At 37.5% G+C, this 25,373-nt stretch overlaps 1 protein-coding gene across 1 annotated transcript in view; it reads left to right on the top strand.

Moving 5' to 3' along the window:
* Nucleotides 1-25,373, top strand: part of LOC126486014 (beta-glucuronidase-like) — a 357,520-nt gene that overhangs the window by 318,938 nt on the left and 13,209 nt on the right. Inside the window, exons 10-12 of the mRNA XM_050108918.1 lie at nt 9,632-9,716; nt 11,772-11,948; nt 18,476-18,614. Of these exons, the coding sequence (XP_049964875.1) occupies nt 9,632-9,716; nt 11,772-11,948; nt 18,476-18,614 (401 nt within the window). The remainder of the gene's footprint in view (nt 1-9,631; nt 9,717-11,771; nt 11,949-18,475; nt 18,615-25,373) is intronic.

The following is a 25,373-nucleotide window of genomic DNA, read 5'->3' as shown; positions in this document are numbered from 1 at the left end:
GACATATATGTTCCTAAGGAAAATTTTATAAAAATGGACTTATTTAAGCAAATTAGTAATTTTAAACCCACAAATGCGTATGTTTAAAAAAAGTAATTTTGGATATTAGGTTGACTTGTTATAAAACACTAAAAAAACTATACCACCAACATTTCAACCCTCTTCGCAGTGAGGCTCTTTAGCGTCACCGAAGAGGAGTGCTGCAAAAATGATCAAAATGTTGGTGGCACAGTTATTTTACGAACTCATGACCTAGCATCCAAAATGATTTTATTTAAACTATGAACCTGTATTTAGTAAAGCAATTATTTAATATGAAACAGGATATATTGCCCTTCCCATTCCCCTTCCCCTTCCCCGTGAGGCTTTTAACTGATCTGATGTGATCCATCACAAACCCCCACCTGCGCCAACCTCTTCAGAGTTGCACATGCACCTTAGGTCCTCAATTATTTGTTGGATGTATTTCAATCTCTATCTTCCCCTATAATTTTTAGCCTTTACAGGTCCCCTTCAGAGCCACAGAAAATTATCATGCTGCAATTTAACACATGTCATGTCATCCTGTTCTTTCTTCTTGTTAGTGATTTGCTCAAGTACCTACCTTCCTTTGGCAATTCTACGGAGAAACTCCTCATTCCTTGTCTTTTCAATCCACCCTTAGCATTACATATCAAATTCTTTGATTCCATCCATTTCCGGTTTTTCCCCAGTCCATGAATCACTACCAACAATTTTGTGTTCAAAAAGTACATTCTCAGAAATTTCTTCCTCAAATGGAGGCCTTTATGTTTGATACTAACAGACTTCTTTTGGCCAGAAATGTCTTCTTTGATTATGATAGTGTGCTTTTTATGTCCTCTTTGGTTCATCCATCCAAGGCAGCATAATTCCTTAAATTTATCTGCTTTGTGGGCAACAATTTTGATGTTAACTTAATCACTAATCTCATTTCTGCTACTCTTCATTACTTTCATCTTTCTTCAGTTTATTCTCAATTCATATTCTGCACTCATTTGGCAGTTCATTCCAGTCAACAGGTCCTGTAATTCTTTTTTACTTTTACTGAGAATAGCAAAATCATCAGTAAATTTTGTTATTCATATCCTTTCATCAAAGATTTAAGTCTCACTCGTAAACATTTCTTTTATTTCTGTGATTGCTGCTTTAATGTATAGACTGAACAGTAAGTTTTTAATCTGAGCATTTCAGCCTTAACCCTTCAGTGTTATTGTTCCCTCTTGATTCTTGTAGGTATTGAATATTATTTTTTCCCCTATAGCTTATAGCTACTTTTCTTTGAATTTCAAACATTTTGCACTATTTTACATTGCTGAACACTTTTTCCAGGTCAATAAATCTTGCGTCCATCATGATGCTCCCTATTTGCTCAGGATTATTTTTTGCTAAGGGCCCCCATGAACCATGGACCTTGCCACTGGTGGGGAGGCTCATGTGCCTCAGTGATACAGATAGCCTTACTGTAGGTGCATCCACAATGGAGGGGTATCTGTTGAGAGGCCAGACAAATGTGTGGTTCCCGAAGGCTTGCAGCAGCCTTTTCAGTAGTTGCAAGGGCAACAGTCTGGATGATTGACTGATCTGGCCTTGTAACATTAACCGAAATGGCCTTGCTGTGCTGGTACTGCAAATAGCTGAAAGCAAGGGGAAACTACAGCCATAATTTTTCCCAAGGCATGGAGCTTTACAGTATGGCTAAATGACGATAGTCCCCCATTTGGGTCTTCGGCTGGGGACTACTCAGAAGGATGTCATTATCAGGAGAAACAAAACTGGTCTTCTACGGATCGGAGTGTGGAATGTCAGATCCCATAATTGGGCAGGTAGGTTAGAAAATTGAAAAAGGGAAATGGATAGGTTAAAGTTAGATATAGTGGGAATTAGTGAAGTTCAGTGGCAGGAGGAACAAGACTTTTGGTCAGGTGAATACAGGTATATAAATACAAAATAAAATAATGGTAATGCAGGATTTAGTTTAATAATGAAAAAAAAAAAGCAGTAGCACGGGTAGGCTACTATGAAAAGCACAGTGAATGTAGCCAAGACAGATGTGAAGCCCACGCCTACCACAGAAGTACAAGTTTATATGCCAACTATCTCCACAGATGATGAAGAGATTGAAGAACTGTATGATGAGGTAAAAAAAAAAATCATTCAGATAGTGAGGGGAGATGAAAATTTAATAGTCATGGGTGACAGGAATTCAATAGTAGGAAAAGAAAACTAAGGACAAGTAGTGGGTGAATATCGAATGGAGGTAAGGAATGAAAGAGAAAGCCTCCTGGTAGAATTCTGCACAGAGCATAAGTTAATCATAGCTAACACTTGGTTTAAGAATCATGAAAGAAGGTAGTATAAATGGAAGAGGCCTGGAGACACTGGAAGATTTCAGATGGGTTATATAATGGCAAGACAGAGATTTAGGACCTAGGTTTTAAATTTTAAGACATTTCCAGGGGCAGATGTGGACTCTGACCACAGTTTATTGGTTATGAACTGCAGACTAAAACTGAAGAACCTGTAAAAAGGTATGAATTCAATGAGATGGGATCTGAATAAACTGAAAGAACCAGAGGTTGTAGAGAGTTTCAGAGAGAGCATCAGGGAAAGTTTGACAAGAATGGGGGAAAGAAGTACTGTAGAAGAAGAATGGATAGCTTTGAGAGATGAAATAGTGAAGACAGCAGAGGATCAAGTATGTAAAAAGATGGGGGCTCATAGAAATCCTTGGGTAACAGAAGAGACATGGAATTTAATTGATGGAAGGAGAAAATATAAAAATTCAGTTAATGAAGCAGACAAAAAGAGATACAAATAGAAATGAGATCTACAGGAAGTGCAAAATGGCTAATCAGGTATGGCTAGAGGGCAGATGTAAGGATTTAGAGGAGTATATCACTAGGGGTAAGATATATACTGCCTACAGGAAAATTAAAGAGATCTTTGGAGGAAAGAGAACCACTTGTATGAATATTAAGAGCTCAGATGGAAAACCAGTTCTAAACAAAGAAGGGAAAGCAGAAAGTTGGAAGGAGTACATAGAGGGTCTATACAAGGGAGGTGTACTGGAGGGCAATATTATGGAAACAGAAGAGGATGTAGATGAAGAAACAAGACCCTAGGAGGAGACAACATTCCATTAGAACTACTGATAGCCTTGGGAGAACGAGCCATGAGAAAACTCTACCACCTGGTGAGCAAACATATGAGATGGTGAAATACCCTCAGACTTCAAGAAGAATGGAATAATTCCAACACCATAGAAAGCAGGTGTTGACAGGTGTGAAAATTACTGAACTATCAGTTCAATATGTCACGTCTGCAAAATATTAACATGAATTCTTTACAGACAAATGGAAAAACTGGTAAAAGGTGACCTCGGGGAAGATCAGCTTGGATCCCATAGAAATGTTGGAACACCAAGGCAATACTGACCCTATGACTTGTCATAGAAGATAGGTTCAGAAAAGGCAAACTACATTTGTAACATTTATAGACTTGGAGAAAGCTTTTGACAATGTTGATTGGCATACTCTCTTTCAACTCTAAAGGTGGCAGGGGTAAAATAAAGGGAGCAAAAGGCTATTTATAATTCATACAGAAACCACATGGCAGTTACAAGAGTTGAGGGAAGCAATGGTTGAGAAGGGAGTGAGACAGAGTTGTAGACTATCCCCGGTGTTATTCAGTCTGTATATTGAGCGAGCAAGCAGCAAAAGAAATAAAAGAAAATTTGTATTAGGAATTAACGTCCAGGGAGAAGAAGTGAAAACTTTGAGGTTCACTGATGACATTGTAATTCTGCCAGAGACAACAAAGGACTTGGAAGAGCCGTTGAATGGAATGGACAGTGTCTTGAAAGGAAGCCATAAGATGAACATCAGCAAAAGCAAAATGAGGATAATGGAATATAGTCTAAATAAATCAGATGATGCTAATGGAATTAGGCCTGGAAATGAGACACTTATAGTAGATGAGGTTTGCTATTTGGGAAGTAAAGTAAGTGATGATGATCAAAGTTGGGAGGGTATAAAATGCAGACTGGCAATGGCATGAAAAGCATCTCTGATGAAGAGAAATTTGTTAACATAAAGTGCATATTTAAGTGGCAGGAGGTCTTTTCTGAAAGTATTTTTATGGAAGTGAAACATGGACAATAAATAGTTTAGACAAAAAGAGAATAGAGGCTTTTGAAATGTGGTGCTACAGAAGAATGTTGAAGATTAGATGGATAGACCATGTATCTGATGAAGAGTTACTGAATAGAATTGGGGAGAAGAGGAATTTGTGGCACAAAATGACTAGAAGATGGAATCCTTTGGTAGGACATATTCTGAGTCATCAAAGGATCACCAATTTAGTGTTGGAGGGCAGCATGGAGGGTAAAAATTGTAGAAGGAGACCAATAGATGAATACACTAAGCAGATTCAGAAGGATGTAGGTTGCAGTATGTACTTTGAGATGTAAAAGCTTGCACAGGATGGGGTAGCATGGAGAGGTGCATCAAACTAGTCTTTGGAATGAAGACCACAACAACAACACAAAGAGGATTAGTATGTTTCACAACTGTTTATACTTTGTATGCTCCTGAACTAACTGCACAAAATAAGTTTCAGACAACGAATTTAATACAATTTCTGATGATATTTTATGCCTACCATCTACTTTGAACATGTATTTTCAGAAACATATTGAGAGTACATTGAAGTCACCACTGACTGTAACTGTATGAGTGGGGTACATATTTGAGATGATACTCAAGTTTTCTTTGAATGTTTCAGCAATTGTATCATTTGAGTCATGGAGTTGGTAAAAGAAACAAATTATTAATGTATTCCAGATGTCAAGTATAACCTCTACCTGTACTGACTCACAGGAACTATCATCTCCAATTTCATTGCAAGATAAATGACTTCTATCAAAAACAAACATGCCAACACAACTGTATTTAATCTATTCTTCCTGAACCCTGGTAGGTCCTTTGTGAACATTTTGGCTGAACTTATCTCTGGCTTTTGTCAGCTTTCAGTACTTATAACAATTTCAGCCTCAGTGCTTTCTATTAGCATGGAACTCTGGCTCTTCCCCAACACTGCTAAGAGATTTACAACTATAATATATATGGTTCCTAGGTCTACCCTCATCCTGTGTTCAACCTGCAAACACTCTGATAATGGAGCCCTTTACATTCTTTCCCAAGAAAGCTAAGAAACCACACAGTCCATTTCACACAGCCCCCATTATCTGTGAAGCCAGTTCTAGTGTATTGTGGACCCCTGAGCTATTAAGTGGAACTCAACACCCCTAACTCTCTAAGGCGGAAGTGTAAGAATCTGCAGCAGGCACGGTCACATAACCATCTGAGCCTGTGATTCAAAACCCTGACTTGGCTCTGTACAAAGGTCCACAATCAGTGTTATTGACAATGCTACTGATCGTGAGTGAGCTCTGCCTCCCTCTCACAAGCAAGAATGGCAACAGTCTTTACCAACCTTGGATACCAGTACTACATCCCCCCTCCTCCTCATCTCGTCCCAGCTGTTATGCCTGTATATGCACAGAATGCACATTGAACTTCTTCCCCTCCTTGGCAGCTATATCAATGAGAGGAACAAATATTTACCTAACACTGGAGCCCTACCTGCCAGTAATCCCATCCTCTGTGAATACCTAGATCTTGCAGGCTGAGAGGCTTCCTCTGAAACAGGACAAGTGACGATGTCTGGCTGAGGATCTTTATTACCCACAGACAGCACCTGAAATACGTTTGTCAAGTGAACTGGAAATGCCTTTTACTTGGGCCCACTGCCCATCTGACTATGAGTGCAGAGCCAACCTCAGTGTGGGTAGCAACTGGGTAGCCACAGTGATGCACGACTGAGGGGCACTTGGGTAGTGATGGATGTCCCTTGAATTCCCACATGTGGCTCCCTGCATTGATGTCTACTGGCAGTACCCTCAGACAGACCGACAGAAGACAGCACCACCAGGAGCTGTGAGCAAGGAGTCACCAACTCAACTCTTATCTGAACACAGCAATCACAGTTCCTATTCGTATTAAATATGGTGGAACTATTCACTACACTGTTATTAAAACATGAGTCTGTGCCTAGAAAATACACAAATCTGCAAGAAATTCAAGAATTAAACTACTAAGCACACAGGTAAATGAAAATAAGCTGCCGTCAGCTTGTCCCCATTCTGCAGTATAGGTGTCAAGGAGCTGTTCCCCTGGAAAAGGATTTGCAACCTCCCATTGGCATGATGTAGAAGGTATCAGGATACATCAAACCATGGAGCAGTCTGCCGCTATCCAGTGCCAATTGTCATGTGACCATTTCAGTCATTGTTGATGATGCTGTGGTGTTAACTTTGGCACATGCATGGGTCATTGGCTGTTGAGGCCCATCATTACGAGTGTTTGGTGCACTGTTTGTTCAGACACACTTGTACTCTGCCCAGCATTAAAGTCTGATGCTAGTTCTCCCACAGTTCACTGCCTGCTCTGTTTTGCCAGTCTGCCCAACCTATGACATCTGACATCTGTTGTGAGGGAAAGGCGCTCAACCCCACGATGCCTGGATGTGGTTTCATCTTGGTTCCACCATGTGCATTCTCTGAACATCCGACAAGTCACAAGGTTTCTAAAATGCTCATGCCAACCCTGTAGGCCAAGACAATCTGACCTTGGTTGAACTCATTTATTGCGAACCTCTTGCCCAACGTAAAGTCCCGAGCGACTGGAAAAAAGCGCAGGTGACGCCTGTATATAAGAAGGGTAGAAGAACAGATCCTCAAAATTACAGACTAATATCCTTAACATTGGTTTGTTGCAGGATTCTCGAACATATTCTCGGTTCGAATATAATGAATTTCCTTGAGACAGAGAAGTTGCTGTCCATACATCAGCACGGCTTTAGAAAGCATTGCTCCTGCGAAACGCAACTTGCCCTTTTTTCACAGGGAAGTGTGGTAGGTCCGCTGTTGTTTTCTATCTACATAAGTGATCTTTTGGATAGGGTGGATAGCAATGTGCAGCTGTTTGCTGATGATGCTGTGGTGTACGGGAAGGTGTCGTCGTTGAGTGACTGTAGGAGGATACAAGATGACTTGGACAGGATTTGTGATTGGTGTAAAGAATGGCAGCTAACTCTAAATACAGGTAAATGTAAATTAATGCAGATGAATAGGAAAAAGGATCCCGTAATGTTTGAATACTCCATTAGTAGTGTAGTGCTTGACACAGTCACGTCGATTAAATATTTGGGCGTAACATTGCAGAGCGATATGAAGTGGGACAAGCATGTAATGGCAGTTGTGGGGAAGGCGGATAGTCATCTTCGGTTCATTGGTAGAATTTTTGGAAGATGTGGTTCATCTGTAAAGTAAAACACTAATACGACCTATTCTTGTGTATTGCTCGAGTGTTTGGGCTCCCAGTCAGGTTGGATTGAGGGAGGACATAGAAGCAATTCAGAGGTGGGCTGCTAGATTTGTTACTGGTAGGTTTGATCATCACGCGAGTGTTACGGAAATGCTTCAGGAACTCGGGTGGGAGTCTCTAGAGGAAAGGAGGCATTCTTTTCGTGAATCGCTACTGAGGAAATTTAGAGAACCAGCATTTGAGGCTGACTGCAGTACAATTTTACTGCCGCCAACTTACATTTTGCGGAAAGACCACAAAGATAAGATAAGAGAAATTAGGGCTCGTACAGAGGCATATAGGCAGTCATTTTTCCCTCATTCTGTTTGCGAGTGGAACAGGGAGAGAAGATGCTAGTTGTGGTACGAGGTACCCTCCGCCACACACCGTATGGTGGATTGCGGAGTATGTATGTAGATGTAGATGTAGAGTACATCGCAGATACTGCAGGCACTGTGCATGTGTCTGACTAGCAGTCATTCTTCACCAAGTGATGCTGCTATCTCCAGGACAGGTTTATATCAATGGTAGGTCAATGCTCATAATGTTCTGGTGATCAGTGCATGGCGATTTTAATGAGAGGTCTCAAACTGTGAGAATTTAATTTATGCACTAGTAAGTTGTACACATATGAAATTATTGGTTAAATTGAATGGTGATCATTTTGTAAATATTTGTATTGAGTACAGCAGTAATCACATTACTATGAGCTTAAAGTACTGCACAGAGCAGTACATGCAGCCTTTTGCTAGTGAGTTTTCAATGGAGGAGGTTGAACAATTAGAAATCTTTCAGGAATTAGAATAGTTTTGTGGGAGTGAGTTCTGAGCTTTAAATTCTGTTGGGCCTTAAAGATGTTCATGTGGCTTTCTTGTTCTTCTGTGATCACACAGACTTTATTGTTGTTCAGACAGTTTAAGGCTGCCGTGAACTATAATATTTCAGTGGATTTATTGTTGATAATGGTGTGATGAATTTGTCAGATATTTTTCATTATGGTAATGGTGAGTAATTAACTGTAGTTTTCAATGTTACTGAGGCATCATGCTAATGAATTTTAAGATTTTGCTACATGTTTCAGAGAGTTAAAATGCATCTGTATGAATATTAAACCACACATTCTACTGCATTAAATAGTCTGCATGCATAAACATAACAACATTTCGCACCACTGGTTTGAGTGTTGTTCAACTGAATTATCATTTATCCTTGTAAGGCCCTCATTTGCACATTTGAGTGCATATGTCTTGAATAAAAATTTGTCTTGGATTTTAAACAGTTTGATTTAGCCCACATTAGTATCCTACAGGATTTTATTAAACTCTATGTTCACCTTTTAGCTATTTGTTTAATATTTTATGTTTCATTTTTGCTAACTTGTTGTTCTATAATTAAAATATTTGGAGAATATCATTATTACTTGTGTTAATACTGGGCTTAAAATGACAGTGCACAATTGCACCTGTAGACTTCAAGTGAGTCATGCTAAAATTTTAGATTGCACATTGCACACACCAGTTTGCTAGACTGAAACATTGTTGGGATAGTTGGTAGTGTTTCTTCTTATTAGATGGTAGGACTGCAATTGAATTCACTCATCCAGATTTAGGTAGTACAGTTGTAATTGGATTGAATCATCCTGACATCTGATTGTTACATTGGACCAGATATTGTACAGAACCTTGTTCTAATGTGTACATTCCACTATTGGATGATAGCAAACAGGTGAAAATAAAAAGTCCAAAAATGCACAGGGGACATAACTACTAAAATATGCTTGCTTTTTTATAATAAATTTAATTGCTATTGTGCCGGTCTCCCGGCCAGTCTGGGGAGTAGCACAACTTTTTATCGTTAATTCTAAATTTTTCTACTTACATTTACATCTTTAGTATTCAAGTACTATTTATTGTGGTCTACATAATAAACAAAATCATCACTTCAGCAGAAGATGTTTCTTTCTGTAAAATATGCTGCCCAGCAATCCCCTATGCACCACTTTTCGAACAGCCAGTAAGGAGTGTGGTGCAAGAAATTAAATCAAGAAAATGAGATGTTTACAAAGCAGTGCAAAGCTGTTTTATTTTATAATTTTTGGTATCTTCTATAACTTCTTTGTTAAATTATTTCTAGAGTATTCCACAGCAGTCCTATACTTTAACAATATAATCCTTTCTTTTTTGCAGAGAACTTATTGACCACGTGAAAAGTCTTGATGCTACACGTCCTACTACAATTGCTATGACTTCAACCTATGATGTGGACCGTGCGGTATGAAAATCTAGATAAGTTATAGTAATTTTCCTTGTAGTTTATTTTCTTCTGCCTTTCACAGATTAGGCCAATTGACCTGTTCTAATTGCAGTCCCTTTGTGATATCTTTTAAATACAGGGTGGAGTCTAGGTAATGCATGTTTTTTAAACCGATAGTGCTCAGTTGAGAATGGGGTATTAACCTTGGGTGAGCTCTGGTGGACAGCTCAGACAACACTGTTTCTGTTACTATGGAGCAATGGAGCACAGAGTATCATATGTTTACTGTCAACCAGTTTTTTTAGAAACAGCAATTCTGTGGCCAGGATTCAACTTCATTTCAGTAGAAATTTTAATACTGAACATGAAGGTGCACCTCAGATCGAAACAATCTACTATGTTGGGCTGACCCATTTAGAACTACTGGATCTGTGATGAAGAAAAATCACCAGGTCTTCCCCATTCAGTCCAAACTCTGGAAAATGTGGACAGAGTGGAGCACTTCTTGCTAGTCTGAAAGGATCAACTAGGCAACAGGGTATAGAACTGGTTACATCACATTTTTGATTCATCACATCTCCAAGTGATCACAAATTTCAGGCTACAAAACAATGATGATGCAGCAGGTAAGTTATAGGTTTTTTTAGCAACACAAAAAATTTTGTGACATAACAAATGCCTTTCTTATGGAAGATGGAGATGTCCTAACAGTGATAAATGACAAAGTCCATTTCCATCAGGATGGCTATGTTAATGTACAGAACTGTCTGTACTGGGTGCTGGAGAACCCATGTGAATTACACCAGAGATCTCCACAGCTAAAAAGTAAATGTGGTACAGTGTGTCTTTACATTTTTGAAGGGGGGGGGGGGGGGGGGGAGGGGGGTGATGGGAGAGAACCACAGTTACTGTGATATCAGTGCAGTACATTGAAATGCTAAACAACTTCCTGCATCTGAAACAGGAAAGGTGAAGGAGAGAAAAATATGGTTCCAACAAGATGATCAGGCAGCTCAAATGGCAAGAGCATCTGCGGAAGTGGTTCAGCAAATATTTAACTGGATGCATCATTTCATGATTCAGCAATGTATCTTGGCTTGTGCACTCTCCCAGTCTGTCAATTTGTGATTTCTTTTTGTGGGGTTCCCTCAAATCAGGAGTGTATGTGAACAAGCCTTGCACAATCAATGACCTGAAAATTTATATTCATCAAGAAATTGCAGCTGTGTCGAATGAAATGCTGGAGGAAGTCATGCAGAGTTTTAAGGAGGGACTCTAAATTTGCATCTAACAAGAAGGCTGTCATCTTAATGACATTATTTAATGAACCTAGTTAATGAATGTATATTTCAAAAATGCAATAAAAATACTGTTAGTTTGGGTAAAAGTCTTTTCTGTATGTAAAACAGTGGAAGTTATTCAGTACTACTGGCAAACATGCATTGTCTCTGCTTCACCCTTTTTATATTCTTTACTGATGCCACTATTCAATCTTATGAGACCAATTTTGTTTCACACATTACATTATTGATTGTAATTAATTTATATATTTTAGAAAGAGTTAATTACATACTCAATGAACTACCAAATTTAAATGTAACAAATCAAAGACGTAGTTATAACACAAGAATCAGTAGTACTTTGCTCTTACCACAAAAAAGAATAGCAAAAACAAACAATAATCACACCTACGTGGCAGTCAATATATATAACAGATTGTGTAAACATATCACAAGTATACCAATCAAATCATTTAAGGAAATGGTAGCTAACCCATTTTATTCTTTAGAAGATTTTTACAAATGCCAAATACAATAACATAAATAATGTAAGTATGTATTTTGTAATATCAGTAAGTGTACTCAAAAAGTGTGTTGCATGTACAAATGCTGACTGACTAGTAAAGACTCTGAATCTGAATCATGTCATAGATCTGATTCATCTGTCATAAATATGTAGAGTGATGACCCTTTCATGTGATGAGTTGGATATTTAGAAAAAGTAATAAATACCAGTTACAAATCTTATATGACTCATACAAAGTTCACAAATGAACTGCTGTTCTTTTTACAGGGCCAGTTTTTGGATATCATTGGTGTGAATCGCTATAATGCGTGGTACTTTGATAGTGGGTTTACAGGAGTCATAGTTCCCAAACTACTTGAAGAAATGGAAAACTGGAGGGAAAAGTATAATAAACCAATAATCATGACAGAATATGGAGCTGACAGTATGGTGGGGCTTCACATGGTAAGACAAAGCATAGCAACATGAAAGTTTGCTGCTAAGAATATGAAAGGAATAATACAACTATGAGTTTCCTCTTATGAGCCTGTTGACAGTATAGATATTTAATTTGTTTTCCCATGTTTTGTGAAAAATAAGCTGTTGCTGTCATTCTTGTTGAGGGACAGGTCATTCTGTGGCTCTTGAAGTAGTCTAAAGTCACATTTACTGCTGTGTGGGACCACTATAGTGTTAAAGGTGCAAAAACTAGACTGAATTTTCTCATGTTGAGACATGAGAAGGAGCAATGTGTTTTACTTGGTAAGAGAACTTTCTATAGCCAAGATCACATAAATATTTCTTTATTTTCACCAACCAGTTTCAACAAACTTTGCTATCATCTTTAGGTCTGTAACATAGTGCACTTAGATGGAATATATTTCATATTATGAATTATGACATGGTACTTGAGAAATGAAGAAGAAAGCTTTTGTTTGACATTACGAGAAATGGGAAAGGAAACTGTACATTTACATACCTTCAAAAATTTTGCTAAAAATGGTGTTAATTGTGAGCTGGAACCCCATGCCAGGTTGTCATGTTAGTGGATAAAATCGAGCAACTTATGGAAAGGTTTTTCAGCAATAAAATATTTACAATCAAAAAGCATCTTGTGTACATGGCCTTGTCCATACATGTAGCACTCACAGCTGATTTTTAATTCATAAAAATCACAATATACAATAAATATATCTAAAAACAAAGATGATGTGACTTACCAAACGAAAGCGCTGGCACGTCGATAGACACACAAACATACACACAAAATTCAAGCTTTCGCAACAAACTGTTGCCTCATCAGGAAAGAGGGAAGGAGAGGGAAAGACGAAAGGAAGTGGGTTTTAAGGGAGAGGGTAAGGAGTCATTCCAATCCCGGGAGCAGAAAGACTTACCTTAGGGGGAAAAAAGGACGGGTATACACTCGCACACACACACATATCCATCCACACATATACAGACACAAGCAGACATACAATAGAATACACATAGCACATCTGTGTATGTTAGCTTGATTTTTCCACTAATATAAAGATAACACATATACAGTGTTGCAGCCATTAGATAGCTCTTACATCAGTATCATAAGCCCATAACATGTATTGTTACATTTTCACATACTTTTCTGAGTGGACTTTAAACATTGTTGTTGTTGTGGTCTTCGGTCCCGAGACTGGTTTGATGCAGCTCTTCGTGTTACTCTATCCTGTGCAAGCCTCTTCATCTCCAAGTAACTACTGCAAACTACATCCTTTTGAATCTGCTTACTTAGTATCTGTCTATGACTTTTACCACCCCCCCCACCCCCCCATACTTTCCTCCAGCACGAAATTGGTGATCTGTTGACACCTCAGAATGTGTCCATGTGTCCTACCAACCGATTCCTTCTTCTAGTCAGATTGTGCCACAAATTTCTCTTCTCCCCATTCCTATTCAGTACCTCCTCATTAGTTACATGATCTATCCATCTAATCTACAGCATTCTTCTGCAGCACCACATTTCAAATGCTTCTATTCTCTTCTTGTCAAAACTGTTTATTGTCCATGTTTCTCTTCCACTCCATACAAACACTTCAGGAAAGGACTTCCTGAAACTTACATCTATACTTGATCTTAACCAATTTCTCTTTGTCAGAGACACTTTTCATACCATTGCCTGTGTGCATTTTATACCCTCCCTACGTTGACCATCATCAGTTACTTTACTTCCCAAATAGCAAAACTCATCTACTAATTTATGTGTCTCATTTCCTAACCTAATTCCCTTAGCAACATCTGATTTAATTAGACTATATTCCATTATCCTCATTTTGCTTTTGCTGATGTTCATCTTATGGCCTCCTTTCAAGACACTGTCCATTCCGTTAAATGGCTCTTCCAAGTCCTTTGCTGTCTCTGACAGAATTACAATGTCATCAGTGAATCTCAAAGTTTTTATTTCTTCTCTCTGGACATTAATTCCTAATCCAAATTTTCTTTTGTTTCTTTTGCTGCTTGCTCAATATACAGATTGAATAACATCGAGGATGGGATACAATCCTGTCTCACTCCCTTCTTAACCATTGCTTCCCTCAACTCTTGTAACTGCCATGTGGTTTCTGTATGAATTATAAATAGCCTTTTGCTCCCTTTATTTTACCCCTACCACCTTTAGAGTTGAAAGAGAGTATTCCAGTCATCATTGTCAAAAGCTTTCTCCATGTCTACAAATGCTACAAATGTAGTTTGCCTTTTCTTAACCTATCTTCTATGAGAAGTCATAGGGTCAGTGTTGCCTCATGTGTTCCAAAATTTCTACGGGATCCAAACTGATCTTCCCCGAGATTAGCTTCTACCAGTTTTTCCATTCTTCTGTAAACGATTCATGTTAGTATTTTGCAACCATGAGTTATTAAACTTATAGTTCAGTAATTTTCACACCTGTCAGCACCTGCTAAATTTTCTCATTTAAACTTACATACATTTGTGAGTGGTCTTTAATCATTGTATTGATTACAAAACTCTACTATATCTGTACATGAAACATGTTTCGCATACATACATACATACATAGTACAGTTTCATGTACTGATGTAGTACAGTTTTATAACTGTTACAGTGTTTAAAGACCACTCATAAAAGTATGTAAGTTTAAATGTGAAAAAATAATAATTTACTTTCTGTTATTATGATACTCATGTAAACTCCATCTATTGACTGTAACACGCTGTGCACATGTTATCTTTACAGCATTGCCTTCCAGCTTTACCTTACACACCATCTAAGGTGGATCAGCAATTAATGGAAAATGTCAAGCTATTGTAAACAGATGAGCTACTGTGCATTTTATTCTATATTGTGATTTTGATGAATTATCAATCATTTGTGAGTGCTACATATATGGACATGGCCATGTACACAAGGTGACTTTTGACTGCAAATGTTTCATTATGACAAACCTTTGTATAAGCTGCTACATTCCATCCACTACCATGACAACTTGGTGTGAAGTTCCAATTCACAATGAACTGATTTTGTAGCAAAAATTTTGAAGGTATGTAAATGTAGAGTTTCCTTTTCCATTTCCAGTGGTGGCAAATAATTTTTTTTTTCTAAGTACTATGTTATAATTCATGATATAAAATATTTTCCCCATATGTGTACTATGTCACAGACCTGAAGATGACATAAAAGTCTGTCAAAACTGGTTGTTGAAAATAAAGAAATTTTTATGCAATCTTGGTCTTAGAAAGCTTTTTTTTTACCAAGTTCTTATTAGTAAAATATGACTTTATTAAAAGGATATCAATTATTAGTGTTATTGGCAGTTGTTGCTGGAGCAGTGTCATAAATCACAGCCCTGCCTAAACTGAATAGATCCAATTGGAAATACTCACACAATTAGGCATTTTGTCAAGTAACGGTCATGGTATCTTTTTGATGGCCACATTTGAATATATGCCTGTATCTCTGACTCTTTCATAAAACTATCAAAGACCTATGAATCCTCAATAACTCTGAAATGTCTCATGAATGCATGACCTCCAAACATACTCCACGTGACTGCACTTTTTAAACTGTGCCATGAATGTATAACATTCAGCCTCAGTTCCCACAGCTTCACCTTCTACCTTCTTTTGAAATTATTGAGTTATCCTGTTATACCTTGTCAGTATCCACCCTCTTCCAGGCAACTGTTAATTTAAAGGGGAAAAGCTGCACTTTGCTAAGTTTCCGCACTGTTCTTGCCATGGTGGTCTCATGATGGTGGTAGTGATGATTTACTTCACTCAAGAGCTTCAAGCCTTTACATCCATTATTGAGCTGCTCATAGGTTATTAAATCATGACAGCCATGTAATTCTCTTGGCACTGTGTGTTTCTTTCTTTCTTTCTTCTTCATCATCTTTTTTTTTTTTCAGAATGCATATCTTGAATGATATGGTGAGAGAGTGCTGCAAATTTTGATAATTATGACTATAATGTCTATCCCTCTTTCCCTATGTTTGATATGGATTTTTTTTATCAAGATATGATTGATACCCAGTTGCCATTTCCACTGAGTATTTCCTGAATTTTTAACATTCAAACTCCGCGACAAAAGCATGAAAATTCAAACAAGAACCTTTAACACGGAAAATCAAGGCCACGGTTTTTTGGGATTGTAAACGCATTCTTCTGTTAGACTTTTTGCCAAGAGGAATGACACAGAGATACTGTGAAATATTATTGAAGCTTAGGTGCACTATTTCAAATTGCCAGTGGGGACTGCTGTGTAGCAGCATTGTTCTGCTTCACAACAATGCTTGGTCTCATGTTCTGGCAAGAACAAAGACACAACTGGACCAGTTTTTATTGGGAAATACTGCATTGTCCACCATACATCCCTGAAGTAGCACCATCACACTTTCACCTGTTTCCAAAACTGAAGGAATTCCTTGGTGGCAAGTGCTTTGAAAATATTGATATGTTGAAAGAAACTGTTACTAACTGGTTTAACAGAGAGGCAGCAATCGATGGTAGGATCTAAAAACTGGTGCCATGACTTGACAAATGTTTTCATGTTCATGGTAACTATGTTAAAAACTGAAAAAAATGTGCTTATTGTAGTCTGTGAAACAAATTTACATTCATAAATAAATTTTCTCTTTCTCCATTGCAAATCGGCTCTTACTTTAACAATGACCCTCATGTACAATTTATGTTCATAGATAAAGTTTCTCTTTCTCCATTACAAATCAGTTCTTACTTTAACAATGACCCTCATACATTTAGTGGCATATGTGGATACTGTCTGAAAAATAAGAGATGGATAAAGTCTGGGTATTCACATGTTACGGGTTATAGTGTCTTTTAATCTCCCACCCCCACCTCTTTGATAGGTAGGTGGTTCTTACTACCACAGTAATGCTCCCAGTGATGGGTGTACAAAGTTTAGTTGAAATTGGCCCACAGCTTTAGGAGGAGATGTGGAAGATACATACATACAACTGTCCATTTTGAAAATATTTTTGGATCCTTTTGGGTATGGTAGGCTGGTGGATAAATGTGCGCAGGCCAGGAAAGCATATTTTATAAAACATGAATGAAGTATCTGGCAACAACTTGACCAGGAAACTATGCATTGCAGATGAGAGGCTTGAAGTTATTGATTTTAAATTACATTTTCTGATTGTTAAGAATGCTTGTCTGAACAGTTGCTACTGACAGGCAAGTTTTCTTTTTGTAAAACATTTGCTGGAAAGTTGTAAAATCAATAACATCTGACGCTCCCTCTTCCTTCATGAGGCACTTCTTGGTTTTGCTACTTTTACAGTGATCTCATATCTGATGTATTCTGTAGATTCAGTTACGATTCCTTGGCAACTGATTTAGAAGATCGAAGTCACTGGCAAGAGGAAGGAAAGAATGCCACCTGATAGCTATGACCTCATAATTTGTGTGTAAACTGCACTTCAGTCTTGCATGTTTTACATAATTTTTCTTTGTACAAGTTACATTTATGTCTCTTTTCTGACTTTATATCATTTTCTTCTTCTGCTAAGGAATGTTGTACGCCACTTCACAACAAGTATTAGACAGCAATCTGTAATTGCCTATAAGAGACAAGGGAAGGTAGCTATTAAATATGGAAAGCAATCATCTTCTGAGCTACCACTGACATACACAGAAAAGGTCTCAGTCTTGGACTGAGATCCTTTCTCATAGACTTATGAAACACAGGTCCCAGTTTCTCTGCTTTATGAGCTTCCGTAGGAATATTATTTTGGCAATAACTCAGTTCCTTCAAACTTGAGACAGTGGCCTTTCAGTATGGAGTGATTCACTTATGAAAGACAAAGCAAGATAAAATGAACCACAGAATAGATGTGTTTTCGTATTTGCAAATTGCTGTCTCTTCAAAATATTTGCAACAGTAAAGTAATATGCCAATTCTTATCAAATTAGTGGAATGATACCATAGTATATAAATGACATCTACACATCATTTTACTAACTTACTAAATTCGCTGTCATATTGCAAATGATGAATCAATGATGTCATGCCTAAATGCCCCAATTAATTAAGAAAAGCCTGTAGAAAAAGTATCACTGTCTCAATATTTGTGTCAATAAGAGACAAAATTTCTGTTTTATCATAGTGAAGAAATCATTTACTTTCTGTTGGACAGAGAAGTTTCAACTAACAATGACATTTGTTCTCATAATTCTACAAATATTCATAGAATGCAGTAAATTTCTAAAAAGATACACTTTGGCTGAATATTTCTGCTTTCTCATTCCTCTTTTACAAATATAACAGTAAATAATATGTATCAAGATGAATTATTGGACTGGTTTATAGTATATGATCATGTCTTTAAAAGTAGCACACTGAAAATGGAGTCAAATGTGTGCCCACATAATTCAAAAGTGAATTCCTATTTGTATCTTTCTCCAAATTATGAATCATTGTTGAATTATATCCTTTGCAGTTATTCGTTGATATTGACAAACTGTCACATTCATCCACAGCAACCTGAATATCTTTGGTCTGAGGAGTACCAAGTGCTTCTGATGTCTGAGCACTTTAAGGCTTTTGACACTCTTCGAGAGAGAGGTTACTTTATTGGAGAACTGATATGGAACTTTGCTGATTTCCAAACTGGTCAATGTAAGTACAATAGCCTTATATACTCTATGAAACATCATCCTAATGAAATGTCATCCAGATAAATGAACGCCAGTGCAAATGCTATTAAGCCTAAATTATTCATTCTTAAGCTCTATAAATCTCTGGAGGTATTTGAAAAGGTTGTGTTCAAGCATCTTGTTAAACATATGACTGCAAGTAATGTATTGTCCAAGTCACAGTTTGGATTTCTTAAGGGTTCTGATATAGAGAAAGCACACATACAGTGAGAATGCACTTAATTCATTAGATAATAAAATAGAGGCTACTGGTATTTTCTGTGACCTGTCAAAAGCCTTTGACTGTGTGAACCACAGCATTCTCTTAAGTAAATTAGAAAATTATGGTGTCACCGACAATGCTGTGAAATGGTTTGAGTCTTATCTATCTAACAGGAAACAAAGGGTGTCGTTGTGAAATACCTGTGCAGTAAGCAGTCAGTCTTCATCTGACTTGGAAATAATTACATGTGGTGTTCCTCAAGATTCCATCTTGAGTCCATTGCTTTTTCTTGTGTACATTAATGACATCTCGTCTGCTACATTGCCAGATTATAAGTTTGTTTTGTTTGCAGATGATACAAACATTGCAATAAGTAACAAGTCAAGTATGGATTTAGAAGTAGCTGCTAATCAAATTTTCACTGACATTAATAAGTTATTAAAGCTAATTCACAGTCATTAAACTTTGAGGAGACCCACTATATGCAGTTCAGAACCTGTAAGAGATTTCCTTCCAGCAAGAGTATAACATATGAGGACATGTAGATCGAACAGGTTGACAGTGTTAAATTTCTCGGATTACAACTTAATAATAAATTCAGTTGGGAAGGGCATACCACAGAATTGTTTAAGCGCCTAAACGAGTCTGTATTTGCTGTGAGAATGATGTCAGATGTAGGAGATAAAAATATAAAAAAAAACTTGCATACTTTGCTTACTTTCCTTCTATTACATCATATGGGATCATATCCTGGGGCAACTCATCAAACTGAGAAAAAGTTTTTAGGGTGCAAAAGCATGTGATAAGAATCATTTGTGGTGTAAATTCAAGAACATCTTGTAGAAACCTGTTCAAAGAACTCTGTAATCTAACCACTGATTCTCAGTATATTTATTCCTTAATGAAATTTGTTGCAAGTAATATATCTCTATTTTCATCCGATAGCTCAATACATAGTATCAATACTAGTAATAAGAACAATCTACATAAAGACCTAAAATCACTTACCTTGACCCTAAAAGGGGTCCAGTATTCAGGAACACACACTTTCAATAAATTGCCAGCAACCATTAAAAACTTGGTTTCAGATAAAGCATGGTTTAAACAGAGTTTGAAAGACTTTTTGATTGGCAACTCCTACTCCTTAGATGAATATCTTAACAGAGACTATTAAGCCAGTTTAAGTTTTGACAAAACTTGGTCATGACAGTCAAGATTAGGTATTTAGTGTATGATAAATTTATTAATAGTGCATAACAGTGTTTCGTTCTGACAGCGTGTTAATTCTGTAAATATTAGCTGTTCCAGTTTACTGCATTGTGTTAACCTATTTCAACTATCTCCTGACAAATGATCAGGGTAGTAAGTATTGTATTCAAATGTTTTATGTTATACTTTCTGACATGTTCCACACCCATGAGAGTCATCTCATTTTTTGGGTCTATGAAATGAAAACTGAATCTAATCTAATCTAGTCTAATCTGGAAGAGCGAACATTTTTAATACTGACATCTAATATGCAAAAGAGTTAATTTTTGTCACTTGTGACAAATGCTGTAAACTAAATTTGTGTATGGGTTTTTTGCTTGGTCACAACAAACACTACCAAATTATGGGATAGTGTAAATTTTGATTTGTTTGTTATACACATTTTAATTAACAATGTAGTCAAGTGTGACAGTTGCAGCATTGTGTAGTTGTGAAGGATATAAAGTACCAATCTATTAAAACTAATAATTGAATAATGAAAATCTATTGTAATGAATGAAGGATTTATTAGGAAATAGTGCCTGACATTTACTGAAGGGACTCTAAATGTACATAATAAAGAACACCAGCACAGTATGTTTGAAGAGTCAGCTTGGGTAAGAAGTGACTGAAGGACTGCATTAATTTTGTGAAGCTGCACACTTTTTTCCAAAAATTTTGAAGTCTCTTCTTCATGAAATTCTTACTAGCAGATAGAAATTTTATATTTCCATAACTTTTTATTTGGTGATACATTGCCTTGAATTTTAACCTCCTTGAGCCAAAGTAAGAAATTTGATAATGAATGTGTAACCAGGAGACTTTTCTGAGATGTTTGGAGCATGTGGAGAAGACTCAACAGCTGTTCAGTCCAGCTCCCTTACAAAGGAAAAGGGTTAAATAAAATTACAATTTGTTTCCAATCACAGATCTGTATTGTTTAAGCAATCATGAGGTCACTGGCAGTAGTTATGGACATATTAATCAATTAATTAAAATGTCATTGAAATTAACCCATGAATTTATGTATTAAAACTAGTTTTTCCTGTACAGCTGAAACCACTGATAGCCTATCAGCTGGCCAGGGAGGAGCAGTTTTTGTGATCATCAAACATGTAATTCATAAAAGATAGTGAAAATCAGTGAAAGTTCTGGGGCTCTTATTTTCAGATTCCTGACACAGCAGAACTGGTGCCACCTCATGTTCGCCAACCTGAGCACTAGGGGTTCGAGATGCCCCCTTGGCTGGAAGCAATAAGAACTATTCGCGTTAATGTCCTCAGAACAGTTGGCTACAGGGACCTTTTTCTATTGGAGGAGGCACACTGCTGTGCTGCATCTTAGGATAAAAAATCAGCCTCATTTCATGTCATCTCTCAGAAGGGTTCACTTCATGAGTAGGAGTAGCATGGTAGTTGCTACCATTTTCTGACACATGTGTTGACATGCATCATCTTGGAAGCAACCATTTGTAGATAAGTAAGTTCCAGTTAAAAATTTTCATGGTACAATGGTTCTGCCAACTTTGTTATTAAGCAGAAGATATGTGATTTGCACAGTGAGCATCCATCATCATAGTTGTACCGATGTTAGAGCTGTAAGCTTTGCCCTGTCCGTGTGCTCACATTATGTGACTCCAGTTGGCTCTTGTTCATGATTTTCAATTCCCAACATTCCTCTCCGTTTTTCTGATTATTAGTCTCTCTAGGAACTGGTCCCATTATTGTCATTTCTCATTTGATTCTGTAACTGCTTTAAGCACATTTAGCTTGAGCTACAACAAGCCAGTGGCTAGCCATTTACTGCAGAACTGTGGGTCAACTAAATTCCATTCTTTGTGATAAGACTGTCTCACATTTGTGTGTTTTATCAAGAATATAACTGATTTAATTGCAGTTCTCTGCCTGTTGCTGCTCTGGTAGGGAAAACAGTGACAAGCAGCCGCTTTTAGAGTCCAAAGTAACTCATTGATAACCTGAACTCATGATATCGTATGGTCTGTGCTGCTGTTTCAACCATCAAATCAGAATATGATTTCATGAAATTTTCCATTTCTGTCACTTTCCTGCTATGCTCTTCATTACTGAAGCTAATATCACCACTGATCTTCTTTATATAGTCATAGTTAGGCCCATCCCTTATGTTGTCATACGTGTCCAGTCATTCTGCCTCTGCAATTCATTATGTTCTTTAACGTGTTGACTGCTGCATGCTAACAATAGATGTTTCACCACAAGACCAGACCAAGCACATGGTATTAGGTGTCAGGCTTTGCTGTGGAGAACAGGCATGTGGTTCCGCTACGGCCACCAGTGGCCATAAGACAGTCAGTGTGAAAAAAGGCATTTTTTTGCTTACCAACTCACTGCAGAATGTCTTCATTCCTTAATCATCAATTTATCTTATCTTGGTAAGTCTCCTGTAGGATCAGATTTGAAAGACTGCCAAGCCTTATGCAGTCTGCACCATACTGGATTCAAACTATCAGTTAGAAATTCATGATGATATGTCTTATCTGGGAACATACGTGCTTCTACATTTTTATCCTTATTCATAGGATGTGTTTGGATGATTCAGTGATTTAATGCTGAGTAATTATGCTCCAGGTTATCTAAAATTTGTGTCATCCTTTGTTAAGGAATGTTCCCAGGAGTCATATATTGGCCAGGGATTGAGGAATGCCAAAATTTGGCATGAGGTAGAGTGTCCAGTTCATTCAATACCAAGATTATTCCTCCTCCAAATTCCATAAGGTCAACTCACCTCACCATGTGGAGGGAGCCCTAGCTGTATTTACAACCTGTAAACAAACAAGTAGGACAAGCAGGATAGGTCTACACAAAGGCTAATGCAAGTTTTGATTAGTATCTCAGTAAAATTGATAATGATAGTCCTCAACTGCAAATTCATCTTTCAGTGTGAAACAATTTTCGCAACAATGGATAACTTGGTAGAGTGCTCTGTTGTACATCTTCATTTTTACCATTCAGAATACCTTCCATATCAAAAATCACGTTGTCATAGTCCAGAAATGCCTGCCATTCAATGACTCCCTCATATGAGGAAAGAAGAAGTCACTGAGCTCAATGTTAGGAGTATACAAGGGTCAATGCAACGCTTCATAGTCCAAAGAAGTAGCATGTGCGAATGTGTCCTGTGCAGGGAGCAAAAATACCCCATTTCGATAGTTTCCCACAAAGCCTTATCTTGACAGTCTCCCACATCCATATCAGAAGATTTCAGTGGTACCATCCTGTAATGGTTTTTGAAAAAACAAACAGCATCAGCATGCTCGATGATGGTTGGGTACTATGTTTTTAAGCAGTGGTAGATCTACAATTTTGACTGAATACATCGCTCCTTTGTCTCAGGATTGTGATGATACACCCAGGACTCACTCATCCATGGTGATTACATAGCTAAAGAAGATAACTGGATAGGCTTTTCAGAATGGCAATGTTTCCTGTTCTGACTCAGTTCAGAGCACTTTTTGAATGGGAGTGGATAGTTGTAGACCACAGAGGTTGGCCTCCTTTATCATGTTTGAAATGTTATGTTAGATATTAATAATAATAGTAATAATAATAACAATAGGCCCGGGAAAAGATAGGCCTCTGGTATGTTCTGCCAGTCGTAAAAGGCAATGAAAAGAACAAACCACTAATAGGGCTAACCCCCCTTTTAGTGTGATTAGTTGGTTCAGGACAGAACTAATGAAGCCTCGGACAAGCGCTGTCATGGTCGGGGACGGCACTTGAACCCTACGCCCGTCCACAACAGTAACGACACTGCTAGCCACACGGCAAATGATTTAAATCCAAATAGAGGTGTTTTGCAGGATATAGAAGGAAAACAAAGACAGAGGATGAGATGGTCAGATGAAGTTAACCGACACCTCATGTTCTGTTATTGCCAAGCAACAAACTTAGGAACCAGCACAACTGGATACAGATCGCAAGTATACACAACATTTATTACCAGAAACCCAGAATTAAAATTTTTAACAGGACAACAACTAGCTGATCAGATTTGTGTAATAATCAAAAATAACAGGATACCCCAGTCAGAATTAGAAAACATCAAACAACAAGTACAACAAATACTGGAACAAAATAATGTGCAATCAGAAGAAGAAGAAAATACAGTAATGGACTCAAACATCCCAGAGCAAACAAAGAACAACACGCATCAATTAAGCAATCAGAGGAAAACGAAATCTTAAGACGCCCACCAGAACAAGCACAAATAGAACATGAAGTGACACACATGTTAGATATAGAAGAAAAATTTCAGTTGACATATATAGAATACAAAGACACAAATACAGACATTAGACCATTCTTGCATAGACCACCAAATAACCCACAAGTTGAAACAACAATAACAACTATCAACACAATCACATACAACAAAATAAATGAAAGTACAACCATGGGAGAGTTACAACTACTGGTTTATGTAGGAGCACTCACTACACTAAATATACACACTAGGCAGAGATCAGAACCAACCAACACACAGAAGAAACCCACAAAACCAGCATGGCAACACAGGCTACAGATCAGAATAGAAAAACTGAGAAAAGACATCGGACAGCTAACACAATTTATAAGAAATGAAATATCACACAAAAAATGAAAAAGGTTAGGTAAAATCTCACAACAAGAAGTGATAGAGCAATTAGATGAAAAGAAGCAGAAATTACAAGCATTGGCCAAACGACTTAGAAGATACAAAAAAAAATGAAAATAGAAGGAAACAAAACCAAACATTCGACACAAACCAAAAGAAATTTTACCAGACAATAGATAACACACACATTAAAATAGACAATCCACCAAACATAGCAGACGTGGAACGCTTCTGGAGCAACATATGGTCAAACCTGGTAGAACATAACAGACATGCATGGTGGATACAAGTAGAAACAGACTCATACAAGATGATACCACAAATGCCTGAAGTGATAATTTTGCAACATGAACTCACCCAAGCAATTAATTCTACGCACAATTGGAAAGCCCCTGGAAATGATAAAATAGCAAATTTCTGGCTAAAGAAGTTCACCTCAACACATTCACATCTAACCAAATTATTTAACAGTTACATTGCAGACCCCCACACACAGTCCCTGATACACTTACACAAGGAATAACTTATCTGAAACCCAAAGATCAAGCAGACACAGCAAACCCAGCAAAATATCACCCATAACATGCCTACCAACAATGTACAAAATATTAACTTCAGTCATTACACAGAAATTAATGA

The sequence above is a fragment of the Schistocerca serialis genome, chromosome 1, assembly GCF_023864345.2.
Source record: "Schistocerca serialis cubense isolate TAMUIC-IGC-003099 chromosome 1, iqSchSeri2.2, whole genome shotgun sequence".
NCBI lineage: Eukaryota > Metazoa > Arthropoda > Insecta > Orthoptera > Acrididae > Schistocerca > Schistocerca serialis.
The sequence above is the reverse complement of the archived record's forward strand: the minus strand, read 5'-3'. Positions and strand labels throughout refer to the sequence as shown.